The 18175-nt window shown below is 36.7% G+C and overlaps 1 protein-coding gene across 6 annotated transcripts in view; it reads left to right on the top strand.

The window, feature by feature from the left end:
- The window catches only part of Setd2 (SET domain containing 2), a 106390-nt gene that overhangs the window by 14164 nt on the left and 74051 nt on the right, over positions 1-18175 (top strand). For all 6 annotated transcript variants that reach the window (XR_002817974.1, XR_002817975.1, XR_002817976.1 and 3 more), the window contains exons 4-10: positions 1224-1352; positions 5801-5924; positions 7296-7373; positions 9017-9114; positions 13591-13717; positions 15929-16063; positions 17028-17147. Coding sequence is in view for 3 of the 6 variants with exons in the window: in XM_004640783.3 (XP_004640840.2) it covers positions 1224-1352; positions 5801-5924; positions 7296-7373; positions 9017-9114; positions 13591-13717; positions 15929-16063; positions 17028-17147 (811 nt within the window). In the remaining 3 variants the exon portion in view is untranslated. The remainder of the gene's footprint in view (positions 1-1223; positions 1353-5800; positions 5925-7295; positions 7374-9016; positions 9115-13590; positions 13718-15928; positions 16064-17027; positions 17148-18175) is intronic.

Here is an 18175-nt window from a genome sequence, read left to right as displayed (position 1 = left end):
GTATTGTGTACACCTATAATCCTAGCACTCGAGGATTAGGCAGGAGGATTGTAAATTTTTGACCAGCCTGGATTACCTAGTAGCAAGACCTTGTCTCAAAAAATAAAACAAACCAACTCTACCCTCCATAAGGAACCTTGATAGCTGCTAGTTTTAGAATATTAAGATATCAGGCCTGGGATACAGCTCAGCATTCTAAGCACCTGCCTGGCAAGTGCAAGGATGTAGTTTAATCCCTGGTACCACACGTGCTGGGCCCACTCAAGCCACTGAAACCCGGGCACCAGGGCATGGTGGCACACTCCTGTAATCCCAGTGCTGAGGAAGCTGAAACAGGAGGATCACTATGAGTCTGAGCTGGGTAGCGAGACCCTGTACCAAATACATAAATTAAGAAAAAAGAATATAAGGACTTGAGTGAATGTTTTGTTTTGAGATTCATTAAAGAGCATGGCCTTGTTTATTGCATTTACTTCCAACCTAACAATGACTTAGGTTTCTCTCAAATATAGATCAAGTAGTTAACTACATTTTAAAGACCAAGTTAATGATGGATACAGTGGGATATAGTTGAAAGTACAGGTAAATAAGATCTGGTGTGGTGGCACATGCCTATAATCCCAGCACTGTCCTATCATCCAAACCCTGGGGAGACTGAGGCAGGAGGATTGCTGAGTTTGAGGCCAGCCTGGGTTATATGTGAGTTCAAGTTTGGCCTGAACTACATAGCTGGGACCATGTCTCAAGGAAAAGATGGATGCATACATATAATACTAGAACTCTGGGAGGCTGAGGCAGAAAGATCTCAAGTTAGAACCTAGACTGGGCAACTTCGTGAGATTCTACTTCACCCTTAAAAAAGGGGAGTATCTGAGGTCTGGAATGTATAGCTCAACACAAAGATCTTAGGTTCATTCCTTGGTAATGAAAAGCGAAAACCAAGTAAATATAAATAAAATAAGATAATTCTGTATAGCTGTCAGAGTGTTGTAATTTGTACATAGCCTGGTACAGTGTTCTAAACACTAGGGAGTGGTAGGCAAACCTTTCTGGTGATGACCAAATGACAAGGCTATATTGCAGATATACTTGGCTGAATAACAGTGTGATGGAATGAATTATTCAAAACAGTTCGCTTGTAAGATAGACATTTATATGACACATTCTAATGAAGGTGCTTTGATTCTTCTGCTTAAAGAGTTAATTTTCACTTCTTATTTCAGTTCCTCTCGATGTCCAAATGGGGATTTTTGTTCCAATAGACGATTTCAGAGAAAACAGCATGCAGATGTGGAAGTTATACTTACAGAAAAAAAAGGTTGGGGCTTAAGAGCTGCTAAAGATCTTCCTTCGTAAGTTATGTTCTAATCACCCTATTAAAAGTTGTTGATAGGGGAGGCTGAGACAGGAGGGTCACTACAAGTCTGAACTGTATAGCGAGATCCTATATCAAATAAATAAAATATATATATTTTTTAAAAAGTTGTTGATAAACTTGGTTAAATGTCTTACAGGAAAATGATTTCTCTGTTGAAGTTAAATGCTGGTTATTTTGCAGAATGATGATTTGGTATCTTTTTGTTTTTTAATTGACTTATAGGAAATTAATTAAAAACCCCTTTCTGTGTACCAGAAAACATTCTGTCACTTTTGATGTTTGGAAAAGGCAGATACCTAGGTAGATAGTTACAGTTTCTGTAGTTGCAAACCATACTAACTGCTATAGAGCTCTAGAGTTGCTGTGGAGTTCTATGAAAAAGGAGGTAACTTTACCACAAAATCTATTAATACTCATAAAATTGTGTTGGGATAAGAGTAGAAGAGATTACCTCAGATTTACCAATGTAAAAGATTAAAGCAAACATTCATTGACAGAAACAGGTTCTCCAACTCCTGTAGCTTTTCAGTGTAATACAATGAAAGGTTCATTTTCTACCTTTAAACATCTAGTTTTCTAATCTATAGCATGTGTAAGTATTCTTAATAAAAGTTGAGTGCCCTTTACTTTATAGTTAAATATTATTTGTGTTTAAGGTTGAACAGATTTAAGAATGTATAAATGGAATAAAGGGAAGAAATAAAATGAAACATTTGCTGGATTCAATAACTCAGACACAATTATTCCTTCAGAACTCTATGAGCATATACCTACCCTTGGAAATTGGAGTGGGAGTAGGAACAGGGAGTGGGGCTATGGTTGGGTGGGGTGGTCTGTTTATTGTGGAGACTCAGAACAATTAGGTATGAAGGCAATAATTTGGATTTCTAGCATGGATCTTCAGATACATCTTTTGAAAACTAAATTGTTCCTTTTGTTTCTTTCTTTTTTTTTCTTTTTCTTTTTTGTGGAACCAGGGATTGAACTCAGGCCCTTGCGCTTGCCAGGGAAGCTCTTATTCTACTGAGCCATCTCCCCAGCCCGTTAAATTGTTCCTTTTGTTCTTATGAAGATAGAAAATGATTTTCATATCAGTTTCTTTTGTTCTCTCTGTCACACATTCCCAACCCTTAAAAAATATTTTTTAAAATTCCAAGACAAGTTCTCACTGAATTGCCCAGAACTTATGATACTGCCTTAGCCTTCAAGACTGCCAGGATCGTAGGGCATCACCATGCCTGGCTAAATCTTTCTTATCAGTCACATGAGCATAATACCTATGTGGGATGACATCAGTGACCTCTAAATGATCAAATTCAAGGAGGAGAGTTGGTTTTTGGTAAGAAAGAAAATTTTTTTTTAACTTGTGAGTTTTTATATCCTGCATAAAATGGGCTTAGTAGCCATTATCATGATTCATAAGGCAGCCTCTTTTTCTCAGAGGAGGGTCTGTCTCCTTGGACTGGAGAGGTAGAGACTACAAAACTTTGAATTTTGTCATCTTTTTGCTTTACTTACAAATTGATTAAAAGGAAAATTGTTGGATGTAAAAATAGTAGATTTTTGTTATTGAGGCCTAAATGTTTGTGTTGGGCTGCTGCAGAAATATACATACACCTTTAAATTTTTTTGGTTCTGTTCTTGAGTTTGCTTTTTAATGCAGTTGTTCATTTCTCTCTCTCTCTCTCTCTCTCTCTCTCTCTCTCTCTCTCTCTCTCTCTCTCTTTTTGAGACAGGATCTCACTATGTAGACTGGCCTTGAACGGATTGTATAGACCAGGTTGGCTTCAAACTCATGGCAGTCCTCCTGCTTTAACCTCCTGTGTGCTTGGATTATAGACATGCACCACCCAGCTTCTCATTTTAAATGCTTTATTTTTCTAAATTAAGAGGATTTAATTTTTTTCAATTGGCCAGATTAACTCTTTTGATAAGAATTTTGATTAGTTAGTATGTTGTGAACAAAGTGATGTGCATTTTTAAAAATCTTCAGTAGCATTAGGACATGTTTATTTTGCAGGTTTAAGGCTTCTAGGCAGGCCATTTCAGACCTTTGGAGCAAAGCATAGTGAAGCATTTGTCTGCATAGAGCCAATAGATGAAGTCATTGGTGAGAGAGAACTTTTAGATCTTCAAGGAAAGAACAAGGGTTTAAGGTAACTGAAAGAAGCCAGAGAGGTTAACCATATGTATTCCTAAGTGTTAGAACTCCCAGAATGCATTCGGAAAAGGTCTTAATTTTGTTTCCATTTCCTTTTTTCTTTTTTCTTCTCTGTCGTCTTTTGACAACAGTCTATATAGTCCATATCAGCCTTGATCTTGGCTTTGTAGTCTGGGCTGCTCCACAGTGACATATATAGGTGAAGTCCATTGGAGACATTTTTCCTTGAGTGACATATGTGCAGTTGCATATAAATTAGAGACTTGCTTACACACCAAAGCCAAGTCCTTTGGATAGTTAGTAAAAGAAGTCAGACCTCCACCTGGCTCATAAGAGAAGCATCTACTCCTTGGCTTGGATTTTGGAATTTTGCTCATTTTGAGCTCATCAGTACTTTTAAAAATGTCTTACAGAATTATTTGAACCATCAGTGCTTTACATTAACTCTGACATCATTCTGCCTCTATAGAAATGAAAAGTTTGTTACATAGTTTACTCTGCCTTTATTCCAAGGTGGTGGTGGTGGTTGTTTTCCCCTGAATGGCCTACATTATGCTGTTAGAGTTTAAAGCAGGCACAGTTTAAACAGTGCAGACCTAAATGCAAAACATGGTATAAAAAGTTGCTATTTCATATACATTCGTTGAAGATAACATATAAAACTTTTGTAGCAGAGATGGGCAACCACCCATTCTGCCTTTGGGCTATATCAGGAAACTTTTGCTTGTTATACCCTTTTAGATGGGTTTTTATTTTTAAATAATTACTTCTATCCTCTTACAGTTGACTGGCATGAAATATCAGATGAAGTGTATGGGTTATTCTCAGGAGTATCCTTCTGCACAAATCTCTTTGAGCACTGTTCTCTACAACTCTCTTACACAAATTCTGCATGTGTCTTTACCGGACAGTGAGGCCACCTGTGTAGGTGGAGCTTAGATTTGACTTTTTATTTTTAATTTATTTTTATTTTAAAGAGAAAAAAAAACAAGCAACATAAAAATGATACAAAATTACAAGATAGGAAGTTAACAATGGTTGTATTACATATTGTTATCTTCAGTGTAGTTGCCCTACATTTGACTGTATTTAAAACAGGGTCCACGGGGTCTCACTATGTAGGTGGGACTTGTAGAGATCCTCCTGTTTTTCAGCCTCCCAAGTGCTGGGATTACAGGCTTGCCCCACCGCACCCAGTCTCAATCAATCACCGGCTCAGCGCACCTGGGGGCAGGGCTGGCACATACATTTGACTTTTAATATCATTTTAGATGTTTTTAAAAAAGTGACAGAAGAGCTGCTATATTTAAGTTGCTAGGCATGTACTGTGCTCCTGAGCTATAACTGTAGCCCATTGCCTTCTTTTATCCTGGAATGAAAGGCCTATTAGTTTTTCCAGAGCTGTTTCCTAGCTATGAATCAATTTCCATAGTAGTAATATTATGTTTTTTCCCTGGAGGTTGGGATTGAACCCAGGGCCTCACATATACTAGGCAAACCTTCTGCCCTTGAGCTTCATTCCTCAGCTCAAGCACACTTTTTTCTTTCTTTCTTTTTTTCTTTTTTTTCTTTTGTTTTTTTTGAGACAGGGTCTTGCTGCATGATCAGGCTGGCCTTCAACTCAGTATGTATCTCAGGCTGATCTTGGAACTCATGATGATTCCCCTGACTTGGCCTCTCCAGTGTTGGGGTTACAGGTGTCTGTCACCACACCTGACTCAGCTCAAACATTTGTTTTAATGTCTGGAGAAGGAATATACACTTTTAGAGGTATATATGAAGTATAAAAGCTATAAAAAGTTCTTAAAGGGTCCAGGGAGATGGCTTAGTGGAGTAAGTGCTTCCCTGGCAAGCACAAGGACCTGAGTTCACTCCCTGGTTCTGCACCAAAAAAAAGGTTCTTAGAATCGATATTCTGTGAAAAAGTATTAGAAGAAAAATTAACCTTGGTTAGATGCTCAATACTTAAATATAAAAAAAATTTTAAAAAGGGAAAAAAATACTTAAATATACAATTTTAATTATATTTGTGTGATACCAAATTTGTCTACTTGTTGATTTTTGAGATTGGGACTCACTGTGTAGCCCTGGCCGACCTTGGATTTGCCATTATTATCCTGCCTTAGCTTCTCTAGAGCCCAAATATACCCATTTTGTATTTTTTTTTAAATTTGTACTTCTGTCTAGATGTGTGTGTGTGTACCTGTTTCCAAATACCTCCTAGACAGGAAGTGCTATATTTTTTTCTCATTGTTTGACAGGAACACCTTTGTCCTAGAATATTGTGGAGAGGTACTTGATCATAAAGAGTTTAAAGCTCGGGTAAAGGAATATGCACGAAACAAAAACATTCATTACTATTTCATGGCCCTGAAGAATGATGAGGTGAGCAATATGGATATATTTTCTTTGAAACAGAGCTGGAAATTGTTGGACTGGAAAAACTGTTTAATACTGACTGATTGCTAAAGCACCAAAAATTAGGGCTAGAACAGTGCACAGTGTATATACTTTGTTTTCAAAAAAGATGGGAGAGGCAAGTTTTTATATAAGTGTAAGTGTGCTTCATGTTACACCATTTTTTTTTTAAAAAACAATTCTTAAAAGTTATTGAAGAGGGCCAGGGAGATGGCTCAGTGGAATAAGCGCTTCCCTGGCAAGCGCAAGGACCTGAGTTCAGTCCTCAGTTCCGCCAAAAAAAGTTATTGAAGACCCCCCAACATGCTTTTTTTTTGGAATCTGGGTTATATTTATTATATTTAAAACTAAAACAACTTTTAAAATATTAATTCATTTCAAAATAACAACAAACATTACAAATTAATACAAATAACAATGTTATGAAAATACTTCAAAAATTTTTTTTAGTGGAAAGTTACATGATTTATATGTTAAAAATCTCTTAAATGTCTGGTTTAGTAGAGTTCAGCTAATTAATACTTTTCACTTAAAAAAAAATTTTTTTAATCATTTATTTATTTATTTGGTACAGGGTCTTGCTACATAGCTTGAACTCATAGTGATCCTTTTGTCTCAGATTTCCCAGCACTGAGATTATAGTTGTGCGCCACCACAGGTGCTTTAGGTGGCCAGCCAGCATGGCATGCAGTACCAGGGATCAAACCTGGGTCCTTGCGCTTGCCAGGCAGGTGCTTAGACCATCAAGCTATCTCCCCAACCCTCTTTCTATGTTCAATGTGGAAATGGAAATTCAAGGGACCTACTCCAAGACTTGCTTGATACACAGTACCTCTTATGATTGGCCCAGCAAATTTTCACACTCTTTGGGGATTTGGACACATATTCTGATTTTAGAGTGTGGTAGTGGACTATAGTATATAGCATTCATTTTGAAATGAAGTAGTGCACATATAAAATGAGTTTGGAATGCAGTAGGACATAAGAAATTGCTACAAGTAAATGGGAGAAACATTGACAGATACAACAGAGATAATTTTGTCTTTGTGTAAAATGTTTATAGTTAACAAATCTTCCAGAAGCAGAGAGAAATAAATTAGCCTTAATGCTTTTCCTTTGCGAAGTACATGACTTTTATTTTATTTTATTTTTTTTTTTATTTTTCAACAAATAATACACTGCATATATTCTTCTTAGTGGTTAATTGCTGTACAAGATGCGGACTTGTGATCCTATTTACAAACACCATTAGAACAAATCATTCTATTCATTAACAGAATGTAGTACATGACTTTTAAATTTAAGTCTCATTTTTAAACTATTATCATCCTCCTCCAGATAATAGATGCCACACAGAAAGGAAATTGCTCTCGTTTCATGAATCACAGCTGTGAACCAAACTGTGAAACCCAAAAAGTAAGTTAAGATAGAATTAAAATTTGGGATATTTATTGAAGATTACTGGTTTTGATTCTATGCCAAAAATATTCATGAATTTTATTTTTTTAATTTCTTTTGTAATCTGTTTTACTTCATTTTGAAATAAGTTTAGATTTATAGGATTGTGAAAATAGTACAGTGTGTGTAACCATATGTCACCTTAACATCCCCAAATGATGATGATATATAGAACCATAGTGCAGTGATTATGTCCAGTGCGTACTGTTACCTAATTAAAAGACCTTATTCAAATTTTTGTGGCTGTTATTTTTGTAGCTTAGGATCCCCAGCCTAGGAACTCAGTGTTGCATTTTATTGTTTTCTTGCCCATCATTATTTTGGATATTATTTCAGAGATGCCAAAATATAAAACTAAACTTTTAATTTTAGTATTATTCAGTGGTTACGTTCATATTTAGATACTTCGTGAAACACTCATCAGAGGTTAAATAGCCAAAGTTAGAAATACTATAAATTTAAGAATAAGAAAACTATACACCCCCTCTGCAGATTAAAAAAAAAATTGAGCTATGGACTCAAATATTTATCATAATTTCCCGTCCTGTTGAAATAGTGCTTTTCACTCCTGAATATTTTTTACCCTTTAAGCTGTATGCTTATAGATTTTGTGTATGCCATATAACAAAGGAAAACCCAGTCTAGAATCATTTAATTTAAATGATAGTTCTAATTCTCCCACATCCGGTTGGCCACATGTTTAACTTTGAGACTCCCACTTTACTGTATGCCTTAAAATCTGGGTTTTTCATCAGTAATTTGCAAATGGGCTTGAACGGTGCAGTGCATTCCTTGATTTGCATGTTCTGAACAGTCTGCCTGTTCTACCTCCAGTGTATCTGCCCATTTTAATTTTTGAAAGTTATTTGTCTATTCTGATGCTTACTTTCCCTTTCACTGTGTTCAACCATATAACCAGTTTCATGAATTTAAACAATTGACATCTGTCTCAGTTCCCAGACCCCATTTTGTCTTACAATGTAGTCTCTTTTGATATAAATTAATGTAGATTTCCTTGTGATATCAGTAATATACCACACTTCTATTTTGCCTGTTTTCAGAGGAAGTGAATCTTTGTGTGTGTGAATGTGTTCAAGTAGCTGGAGATTGAACATAGGGCCTCCATACTGAGCTATATCCACAACCCCTTTTAAATATTTTATTTAGAGACAGGGTATTACTTTTTTTTTGATATGTTGAACTTTAAGTCCTTACAGAATATGAAGGAAAAATAATTTTAAAAAACTAGAAATAAGCATTTACATATTTTTACAAAGAAATTTAGAAATCTAACCATATACAGATTTGTAACAGGACAGACTGAGACAGGGTATTACTAAGGTGCTGAATTGTCCACTCTGGGCTTAACCTTGCAGTCTTGCCTCACTGACCTGCTGTGCTAGGATTATAGGCATATGCCATCTGCCTGGCTAGTAGTTTCTTTTATTAGAGACACATCATAGATAGTTAGTTAATAAGAGTAGCAAACTTATTATTTTATTGAAAGAAAAAGAGCCACATGCTTAATGAAGCCACGTGATTACAGTGTTCACACACATTAATTACTGATTTTTTGTTTTTGTCTTTTCAAACATTCTCAGTGGACTGTGAATGGACAACTAAGAGTTGGGTTTTTTACCACCAAACTTGTTCCTTCGGGCTCAGAGTTAACATTTGACTATCAATTTCAAAGATATGGGTGAGTATTATTTCTGTTATTTTGCTGTTTCCAATAGATAAATAGGCTCTTTAGATAGTTATGTAAATGTGAATGGGAATGACTTAGACATTTTATGTACTATCTTTTCATCTAGACTATACTATTTTTTAAATATATTTAATACAGGACCTACAGGGTCTCACTACACAGATCAGACTCTAGTGATCCTCCTGTTTTCAACCTCTCAAGGGCTGGGATTATAGGCTTGCACCGCCAGGCCCAGTCTATACTATTTTGGTTTTAAGGTTTTTCCTACTGTGTGACACTTCTAACTTCCTATACTTAGGTATATTGTATAGGAAGTAAGTAATTTTTATCTGAACTTTTTCATACTTTACTATTTCTGTAAAAGTTTTTATAGTAGAAATGCCTATTATGTGTGAAAAGAATAATATAATCCCTGTGTATCTGTTATCTTTAGCAGTTAACTTACAATTACTCTTGTTTAACCTATATTGTGTTTTCAACAGTGACTTCGGGTCCAGCTGCATGTGGTGATACATTCCTGTAATTCTAGTACTTGGGCAGCTAAGACAGGATCATAGAGTTCAAGCCAAGTGTAGGCAACCCCAGTGTCTTAGTGAGACCCATTCTCAAAAAGGACTGGGAATATAGTTCATTCCAAAGGTGCTGGATTCAATCACCAACACTGCAAAAAGGAAAAAAAGAACAGTTGTTCTTTAAAATAGTAACTGATGCAGTAACAAAGAATACTTATATCCCTGAAAGTGGGACAGTTCTTATTAACATTTCAAGGATGATAACTGAGGTGGTTTGAAACATTACATATGAATTTTAACAGCATTTTAAAAATAAAACTACATTCATCAAAACTGAAAGAATTAGTTTGTGATTTTGAAAATTAGTTTAAAGTTTAAAAAGGGAAAAACTAAGTATTTTTCTTACAATTTTTTTGGAGAGTGGGGTATTGGGGTTTAATCTCAGGATAGTCTCTCTAATTCCCTAGTAGTTGGGATTACAGGCATGTATCACCATGTATGACTATGTGTGTGTCTGTGTCCTTTTGTCTGGTTTCTAAGGTACTGTGCCTCATACAAGATGATTTTTTTTTTTTTTTTTTTTTTTTTTTTGGTACTGGGGATTGAACTCAGGACCCCCTGCACTTGCCAGGCAAACGTTTATTCTACTAAGCTATCTCCCTGGCTCACAAAATGATTTCTTGATTATTAAGAAACCAGTACATTTGAGAGGATGGAAACTTCAAGTAAGATACAAACAAAACTCTAGTAGAAGTATTTTTTCCTAGATTATACCCAAGTGAATTGGTACTTTCCTTAAGTGAATTGGTATTTTCAATGCTGATAGTAAAAAGCACATAAATAGTTTCCTGGATATTTGAGCCCTTTTAATGGTAGCATATGACAAGGATATAACTCCTCTGCTTTGTCCAGTTCGATAACAGTAACTGCTTCTCTGGCAGTGAAGCTGTTCACATATTCCTTCATAGATACCATGCTTCATGTCTTAGATTGATTATCTCATATAAACTAAAGCATATGCTGGATCCATGTGCTTGTCTTGTCATGTTTTTACAGAATGGGTGCAGACCAGGTTCTTTGTAGGGCTCAATATTTTTTTCTGTTTTTGTTGTCCTAAGAAATGGGATGTGGGGGCCAGGGAGATGTCTCAGTGGAATAAGCGCATTTGTGGTACACATGTTTATATTCATTTATTCATTGTATGAAGTTGATACATATGCATAACACATCTTAATTCTTTTTTAATCCCTTTTTCCTTTCCTCCTTCCCCCCCTTATCTTTTTTTTTTTTTTTATTAATATGTTTTGTACAGGGTCTCACTACACAGCTCAGACTCATAGTGATCCTCCTGTTTTCAGCCTCCCCAGCGCTGGGATTACAGGCGTGCACTACCATGCCTGGACTCATTTGCTGCTCAGTGTGGGGCTGGTGCCTGCATGTTGTGCAGTACCAGGGATTGAATCCTGGTCCCTGTGCTTGCCTAAGCAGGCGTTTAGTCTGCTGAGCTATTTCACCGGCCCTTCCCTTCATCTCTTGATCTCCTTCCCATTTGGGAAAGATCTGTCTCCTTATTTCCCATTAGTTTTTATTTTGCTCTTTACCTGTATTTAGGGTTTCTCATATAAGAGAAACCATGTGACATTTAAGTTTGTGTGTCTGATTTATTTCATTTTGCAATTATGATCTTAAGGCATATTTATTTTCTTACAAATGATTAAAGTCTATCCTTTTTTGTTAAACGTAAGTACTGCATGTGTATAACACATTTTCTTTATCCATTCATCTATCACTAGACATGCACCACTTAGAAGAGTTAGCTATTATGCATTGTGGAGCTATAAACATGGGTATGTGTGGATCAGTATAATTACTGTCTGGATTTTTGGGTTGTTGTTTGTCTTTTGGTGTTTTTTGTTTTGTTCTGTCTTTTTCTTTTTTGCGGTACTGGGGATTGAACTCAGGACCCTGCAGTTGCCAGCAAGCACTTATTCTACTGAGCTATCTCCCTGGCCCTGTCTTTTGGTGTTTTGAAACTTGGTCTTGCTATATAATTGGGCTGGCCATAAACACATGACAATCCCCTGGCCTCATCCTCAAGAGTGCTGGGATTATAGGTGTGTGCCATTTACTTACAGCCTTGTTATGCGATTATCCTCAACTTTTTTGGGAAGATGCCTAGAAGGGGAATAGCTAGGCCAAATTGAATTCTAATTTCAGTTTTTTTGAAGAATGTGCCATACTGATTTCTCTAGTGTTGTACTAGTTTCCATTCCTACCCATGGTGTAGAAGGATTCTTTCCCCCATAGCTTTGTTAGCATCCTTCAGTATTTATTAAGTAATTTATTTTGGGGCTGACAAGGTGGCTCAGTGGATTAAGCTCCTGCTGAGATAAGTGCAGGGACTAGGGTTTGATACCTGGTTATGTTTGCCACACCAGCCCTCCCCCTGAGTGCAATGAGCCAGAGACTGAGTCTGGGCGTGGTGGTGCACACCTGTAATCCCAGTGCTGGAGAGGCCGAAAACAGGAGGATAACTATGAGTCTAAGCTACATAGTGAGACCCTGTACAAAACACATTACAAAAACAAACCGAATTATTTTTATGCTTCTTAATTGGTACTGTTATATATTAAACCTATCCTTTTACTTTTGAGTATGCTTTATGTATTCTTTGTGTGTCTATTCAGGCTTGTAGATTTAGGTTTGTGTTATTTCTCATCATTCTCTCTAGTCTCCATGGTTACATTTAAGTATTGTTCTATTTGTTATTTTGATGGCTTAGCCTTATAATACTTTGCAATGGTCAAACATTTCCTGAGTGTCCTATAATAATGTGTTTTACTTATTCTAATTAAACATTTATATATAAATATATTTGCAAACACCAATTACACATTTACATAAAATAGTAATCTGAACTACGCAAGCAATTTTTGTCAGCCCAAATATTTATGTGATCTTTTTTTTCATACATTAGTCAGTATTCTCATAAAATGGAGAAATTACTGTTTAATTTATTGTTGAATTTTGTCTAACAAGGAAAAGATTAGAAAATAAATTTTATTTTTAACCTTTGGTAGCATTTATTGAGTTTACTGGGTGTCAGGCTTTATGTCAAGAGCATTATATACATGATCTAGTCAGTCTTTATAACAACCCTCTTTGATATTGGCTCCATTTTACAGATAGGGGAATTAAGGCATGGGGAAATGAGGCAGTTTTTCAATGTCACACAATTGGGAGGAAGCAGAGTACTATACTGTTGGATTCTTTTTTTTTTTTTTCCTTCCAGTTTTTATTTTTTATTAGTACATGCTTACCTTGCATAATGATTACATTCCTTGGGGGAGAGTTGGTATATGTGCATACACAACACATCTCGGTTACGTTATTTCTTTTCCCTCTTCTCCCTCCATTTCTTAATCCCCTGTTTTTTTTGTTGTTTTTTTTTAATTTTTTTTTTATTACATTTATTTATTTATTGTGTGTGTGTGTGTGTGTGTGTGGCCAGCTCAGCCCACCAGGGGGCGGGGCTGGCATGTGGTGCTGGGGGATTGAACCGTGGTCCCTGTGGTTTGCTTGTTCCAAGTAGGTGCTTTAGACCACTGAGCCATCTCACCAGCCCCTTAATCCCCTGTTTGAAAACACTCTGCTTCCTATTGTCTATCTTTAATTTTACTTTTTTTTTTGCTCTTTAATTTTGCTCTCAAGAGGAACCATGCAATAGTAAAACTTGCGTGTTTTATTTCATGCAACATGGTCTCAAGGTGCATCCATGGAAAATTTTTTAAAGCAATTTTTAGGCAGTTTTATTAGATAATAGCAGATTTATTAATCTCTTAAAATCACTCTTTAGTTTTATTTTCAGTAGGCTCATATGCTTCTTGTGTGTTATCATATTGTTGGCATTTTCATACAGTTTTCTATCACATAATTGACTTCTTTTCCTATGCAGGAAAGAAGCTCAGAAATGTTTCTGTGGGTCAGCTAATTGCCGGGGTTACCTGGGAGGAGAAAACAGAGTCAGTATCAGAGCCGCAGGAGGGAAGATGAAAAAGGAACGATCCCGTAAGAAAGATTCAGTAAGTATTCTTCTTTCAACTTCCAATATAAAAATTTCAAGAAGTGAAATAGACTTTCTGATTGAAGTTTAAGAGATTATTCTACTAACAGAGAAACCAGAATCAGATGTGGTGTTACTGGAAAGAGGTATGGTTGGTTATTTTTTACTTCAGATTCATGGAGATTAGATTTAGGTATATAGAACAATTGAAATATTCTTTTTTTATTTTTATTTTTTTGTATTTTAGGGAAGGGTCTACAGGGTGTTCAGGGTCTAACTACTAGATTGGACTTGTAGTGATCTGCCTGCTTACAGCCTCCCAAGAGCTGGGATTACAGGTGCGTGCCACCATACCCAGTCTCAGTTGCCATCTCAATATGCCCCAGGGGCGGGGCTAGCATAGCAGGCCCGGGGTTCCAACTCCCAGGCCCTGCCTGCTTGCAGTGAAATATTCTTGAAAACACCTAAGTCAATAGTTTCCCAGAGCTTGTAAACCTAAATATAAATAAAATATTTTCCTTGAGTCTGGTCACTATATTTCATCAAAATATATCTAGACTGAAGAGATGGCTCAGTGGAATAAGTGCTTCCCTGGCAAGCGCAAGGGCCTGAGTTCAATCCCCCGTTCTGAAAGAAAAAAAAAAAACAAAACAAAACAGAAACAAAATGTATCTAAAATAGCCCTTAAATTCCCAGATACACAAATTGTGTAGACAGTTCCTTGTTTGTGTTTCACCTTAATTTTTTGACTTTGTGAAGATGTGAGATTGATATTCATTAGGAACTGTGTGTGTGACTGAAAATGGTGACTGTTTTAATTTTTTTAAATGTATTTGTTTGTTACAGGGTTCCACTATGCAGCTTGGACTCATAGTGATCTCCTTGTTTTCAGCCTCCCCAGCACTGGAATTATAGGAGTGCGCCACCACTCCCAGTCAGCCAGCTCAGTGCGCTCAGGGGGTGGGTCCAGCATGGCATGTGGTCTCCGGGATCAAACCCCGGTCCCTACGCTTGTCTAAGCAGGCGTTTAGTCTGCTGAGCTATCTCACCAGCCCTAAATTTTTAAAATATAGTGAAAGACATTTCCATTAATCCCCCTCAAGATACTCCCATGAACATAGCTATTCCATTGTTCTTGCCAGTCTCCAAATCAGTTCTGGAAGTCTTCTTTCCTAAGTGTCTTTAGGTGTGCTGTTGTGGCTGCCTTAGTTTCCTGAATCAATTTAAAATGTTTACTTTTCATGGTGGTTTTGACTTTGGGGGAGACCCAGATGTTACATTGTGCCAAATGTGGTTAAAAAAAAAAATTAGGTAAGGACACACTGTCATGCTTTTGTCAGTCTGCTCTTCAGATGGAACTTGGCAGCAGCTTGCTGCATTTTTATTCACATCTTATACTTCAGAATTTTGATCTTTTCTGGGGTTAGCGATAGCCCAGTATGACATTCTGATGCTCTTTTGTTTCTGGACAGCTGCAGTGAGCCACAGCTCCTGTCCAGCCACTGAGGAGTGAGTGTGAACAGCTAGTACTATATAATATAGTGTAGTAGTGCTGTAAAGTATGACATTCAGTAGATTAGGTGATATTTTTGTTTTACAGACTATCTGGACCAAACCCCACTGTAAGTCAAGGAACTTAAGTGCTATGTAAAACACCCTAATCATTTGTATACATTTATGTTTGCTTTTAGTTTCTGTAAATCTTTTTTGGGAGACAATGACCTATAAATAAATAATTTTAGTAAGCGTAAGTAATGAAAGGAAAAATTTGTTTTATTTTCTGCCTCCTTTTTTTAGGTTTCCCTAAAGTTATTTCACAATTGATCACACTATTTAACCACCCAAATTACAGACACTGGATTATAGCACTACCAAGATTTCTTTTTTTTTTTTTTTTTGCGGAACCGGGGATTGAACTCAGGACCTTGCACTTGCCAGAGAAGCGCTTATTCCACTGAGCCATCTCCCCGGCCCTACTACCAAGATTTCTTACCTTCGCTTCTGCTCTGTCCCCCTCTCCCTTTTTAAAGATAGAATCTTCATGTAGAGTAAAGTTCACGCTGGCGTATTTATTATGTAGCCCAGGCTGGCCTTGAATTCTGGTGAGCTTGCCTTAGCTTCCCAAGTTCAGGAGTACAAACATATGCTACCACACCCTACTTATTGTTTGATTCTGAAGTCAGTGGTTAGCTTTCTCTTAATAATCAGGTGTTTTTCATTGCTATGACAGGTAGATGGAGAGCTAGAAGCACTGATGGAAAATGGTGAGGGTCTTTCTGATAAAAACCAGGTGCTCAGTTTATCCCGACTAATGGTTCGAATTGAAACTTTGGAGCAGAAACTTACCTGTCTCAAGCTTATTCAGGTGAGTACTTTAATATAAATTTACTTTTTACTTCTGAATTGGGGAATGGGCTAGTCTAGCTAATAAGAATTAATGTTAGTTTTTGAATGAATATGAGTTCTCTATGAATTTGAAAGCTTGGAGTTTTGTTTTATTTTTGATACCCAGAATTGAACTCAGGACCTTGAACTTGCCAGGCAGGTGCTTATGCCACTGAGCTATATCCCCAGTCCTTGCACTCTTAAAGATGGCTGAAGAGATCAATGTTAGATCTTTGCTTGCTTTGTCTGGACAGAGAACATGGTGGGATTTTTTTCTTTTTTATGTAACAGTTCATGACACTTGGTAGAAACCACCTCAACCCCTAGGTATAAACATACCACAGCTTTTTTTCTATATGATCTTAAAGCAAGGAATTTTAACAGTTTTATTCCCGCTTTTTATTAAGTAGGTCATAAGAAATTGGATAATAAAAGTGAATAGCAAGAAGCCTTTTGAATAAATATCTGAAAGGGACAGAAAAAAAAAAGACTAATATGTATGGCTTTAGTTTTTTCAGTAAGGTAGATGTAATTTTCCCATTAGTTGTACAGTTGAACTTGCTTATAAATGACCTATTTTTATAATTTTTTTTGTTACTAAGTCCTGTTTTATTATTACAGAAAACACATTTTTTGGAGCCGGGGAGATGGCTCAGTAGAATAAGCACTTGCCTGGCAAACATAAGGGACATGAATTCAATCCCCGGTTCTGCAAAAAAAAAAAAAAAGAAAGAAAGAAAACACATTTTTTAACATACCAGAAATAATTATAATCTATTACTTTAAAGCATTTGTTTGTTAAATAGTTCTGTTGGGGTTAATGAAAATAGAGTTTAAAGGTTTCTTACAAATGTGTGTAGGTAAACTCTTTGGTCCTATCTGTGGTCCTCCTTTAACATTTTGTTCCCCCAACCCCTGCATCTGCTCTCTCTTCTCCATGAAAGAATACACATTCACAGTCCTGCCTGAAATCCTTTTTGGAAAGACATGGGCTGTCTTTGTTATGGATCTGGATGGCAGAGCTTGGTGATGGCCGAGAAACTAACCAGAAGCTTCAGGAAGAGGTTAGTTCACATTCATCTTGCTTATGTCTTAAAACTATTATGTTGGGGCTGGTGAGATGGCTCAGTGGTCTAAAGCATCTACTTAGAATCAAGCTAAGCTAAGCTAAGCAAAACACAGGGACCACGGTTCAATCCCCCAGCACCACATGCCAGCCATCCTCCGCCCCCTGGTGGGCTGAGCTGGCCACACACACACACACACACACAAAATAAATAAATAAAATAAATAATAATAATAAAAAAACTATTATGTTGACTGCTTAGTTTGAGAGTATGTGATATCAGTGATTATGAATTTAAAATTATATTTACCACTAGCATTATAATAAATTTATTATCCCCATATCCTGTACCTGGAAATTATCTTTTATGTGTCTTGTTAATAGTGAACTTGCTCTATGGTTTTCTCCTATAGTATCATCATTATCTTTTTTTTAAATGTATTTGGTACCATTGTATTTGCAACTCAGACTTGTAGTGATCCTCCTGTCTCAATCTCCCCAGTGCTGGGATTACAGGTGTGTGCCACCATGCCCGTGGTTCTGGGGCCAGCACGGCATGTGGTCCTGGGGATCAAACCCTGGTCCCTGTGTTTGCATAAGCAGGCGCTTAGTCTGCTGAGCTATCTCTCTGGCCCTTACCATTTATCTTCCTAAGTAGACCCCACATACAACTAAAAACTATGAGTAAATTGCATTATCATAATGAAGTAAATGATCCTGTCTTGTTGCCGAGATTATTGTTTGTTTTGTTTTTTAAGACAGGGGCTTTCTGTGTAGTTCAGGCTGGCCTTGAACCTATTATGTAGCAGGGCTAGCTTCAAATTCATGGTGATCCCCCTGCCTTAGGCCCTCAAGTGCTGGTATTACAGGCTTGTGCCAACACACCCAGAAAGATTCTCTCTCTCTCTTTTTTTTTTTTTTGATTCTCATTTTTAAATGGTGTGAAATAATATAAAACTTGATTCTAGGGTTCTAAAAATTTGGTGAAAAGTTGAATTTTGGATGACGAGTAAAAAAGTTTTTTTT

Source organism: Octodon degus, unplaced genomic scaffold (assembly GCF_000260255.1).
Source record: "Octodon degus isolate 3935 unplaced genomic scaffold, OctDeg1.0 scaffold00126, whole genome shotgun sequence".
NCBI classification, from domain to species: Eukaryota; Metazoa; Chordata; class Mammalia; order Rodentia; family Octodontidae; genus Octodon; species Octodon degus.
Note: the sequence above shows the minus strand (reverse complement) of the source record. Positions and strands in the feature narration are given on the sequence as shown.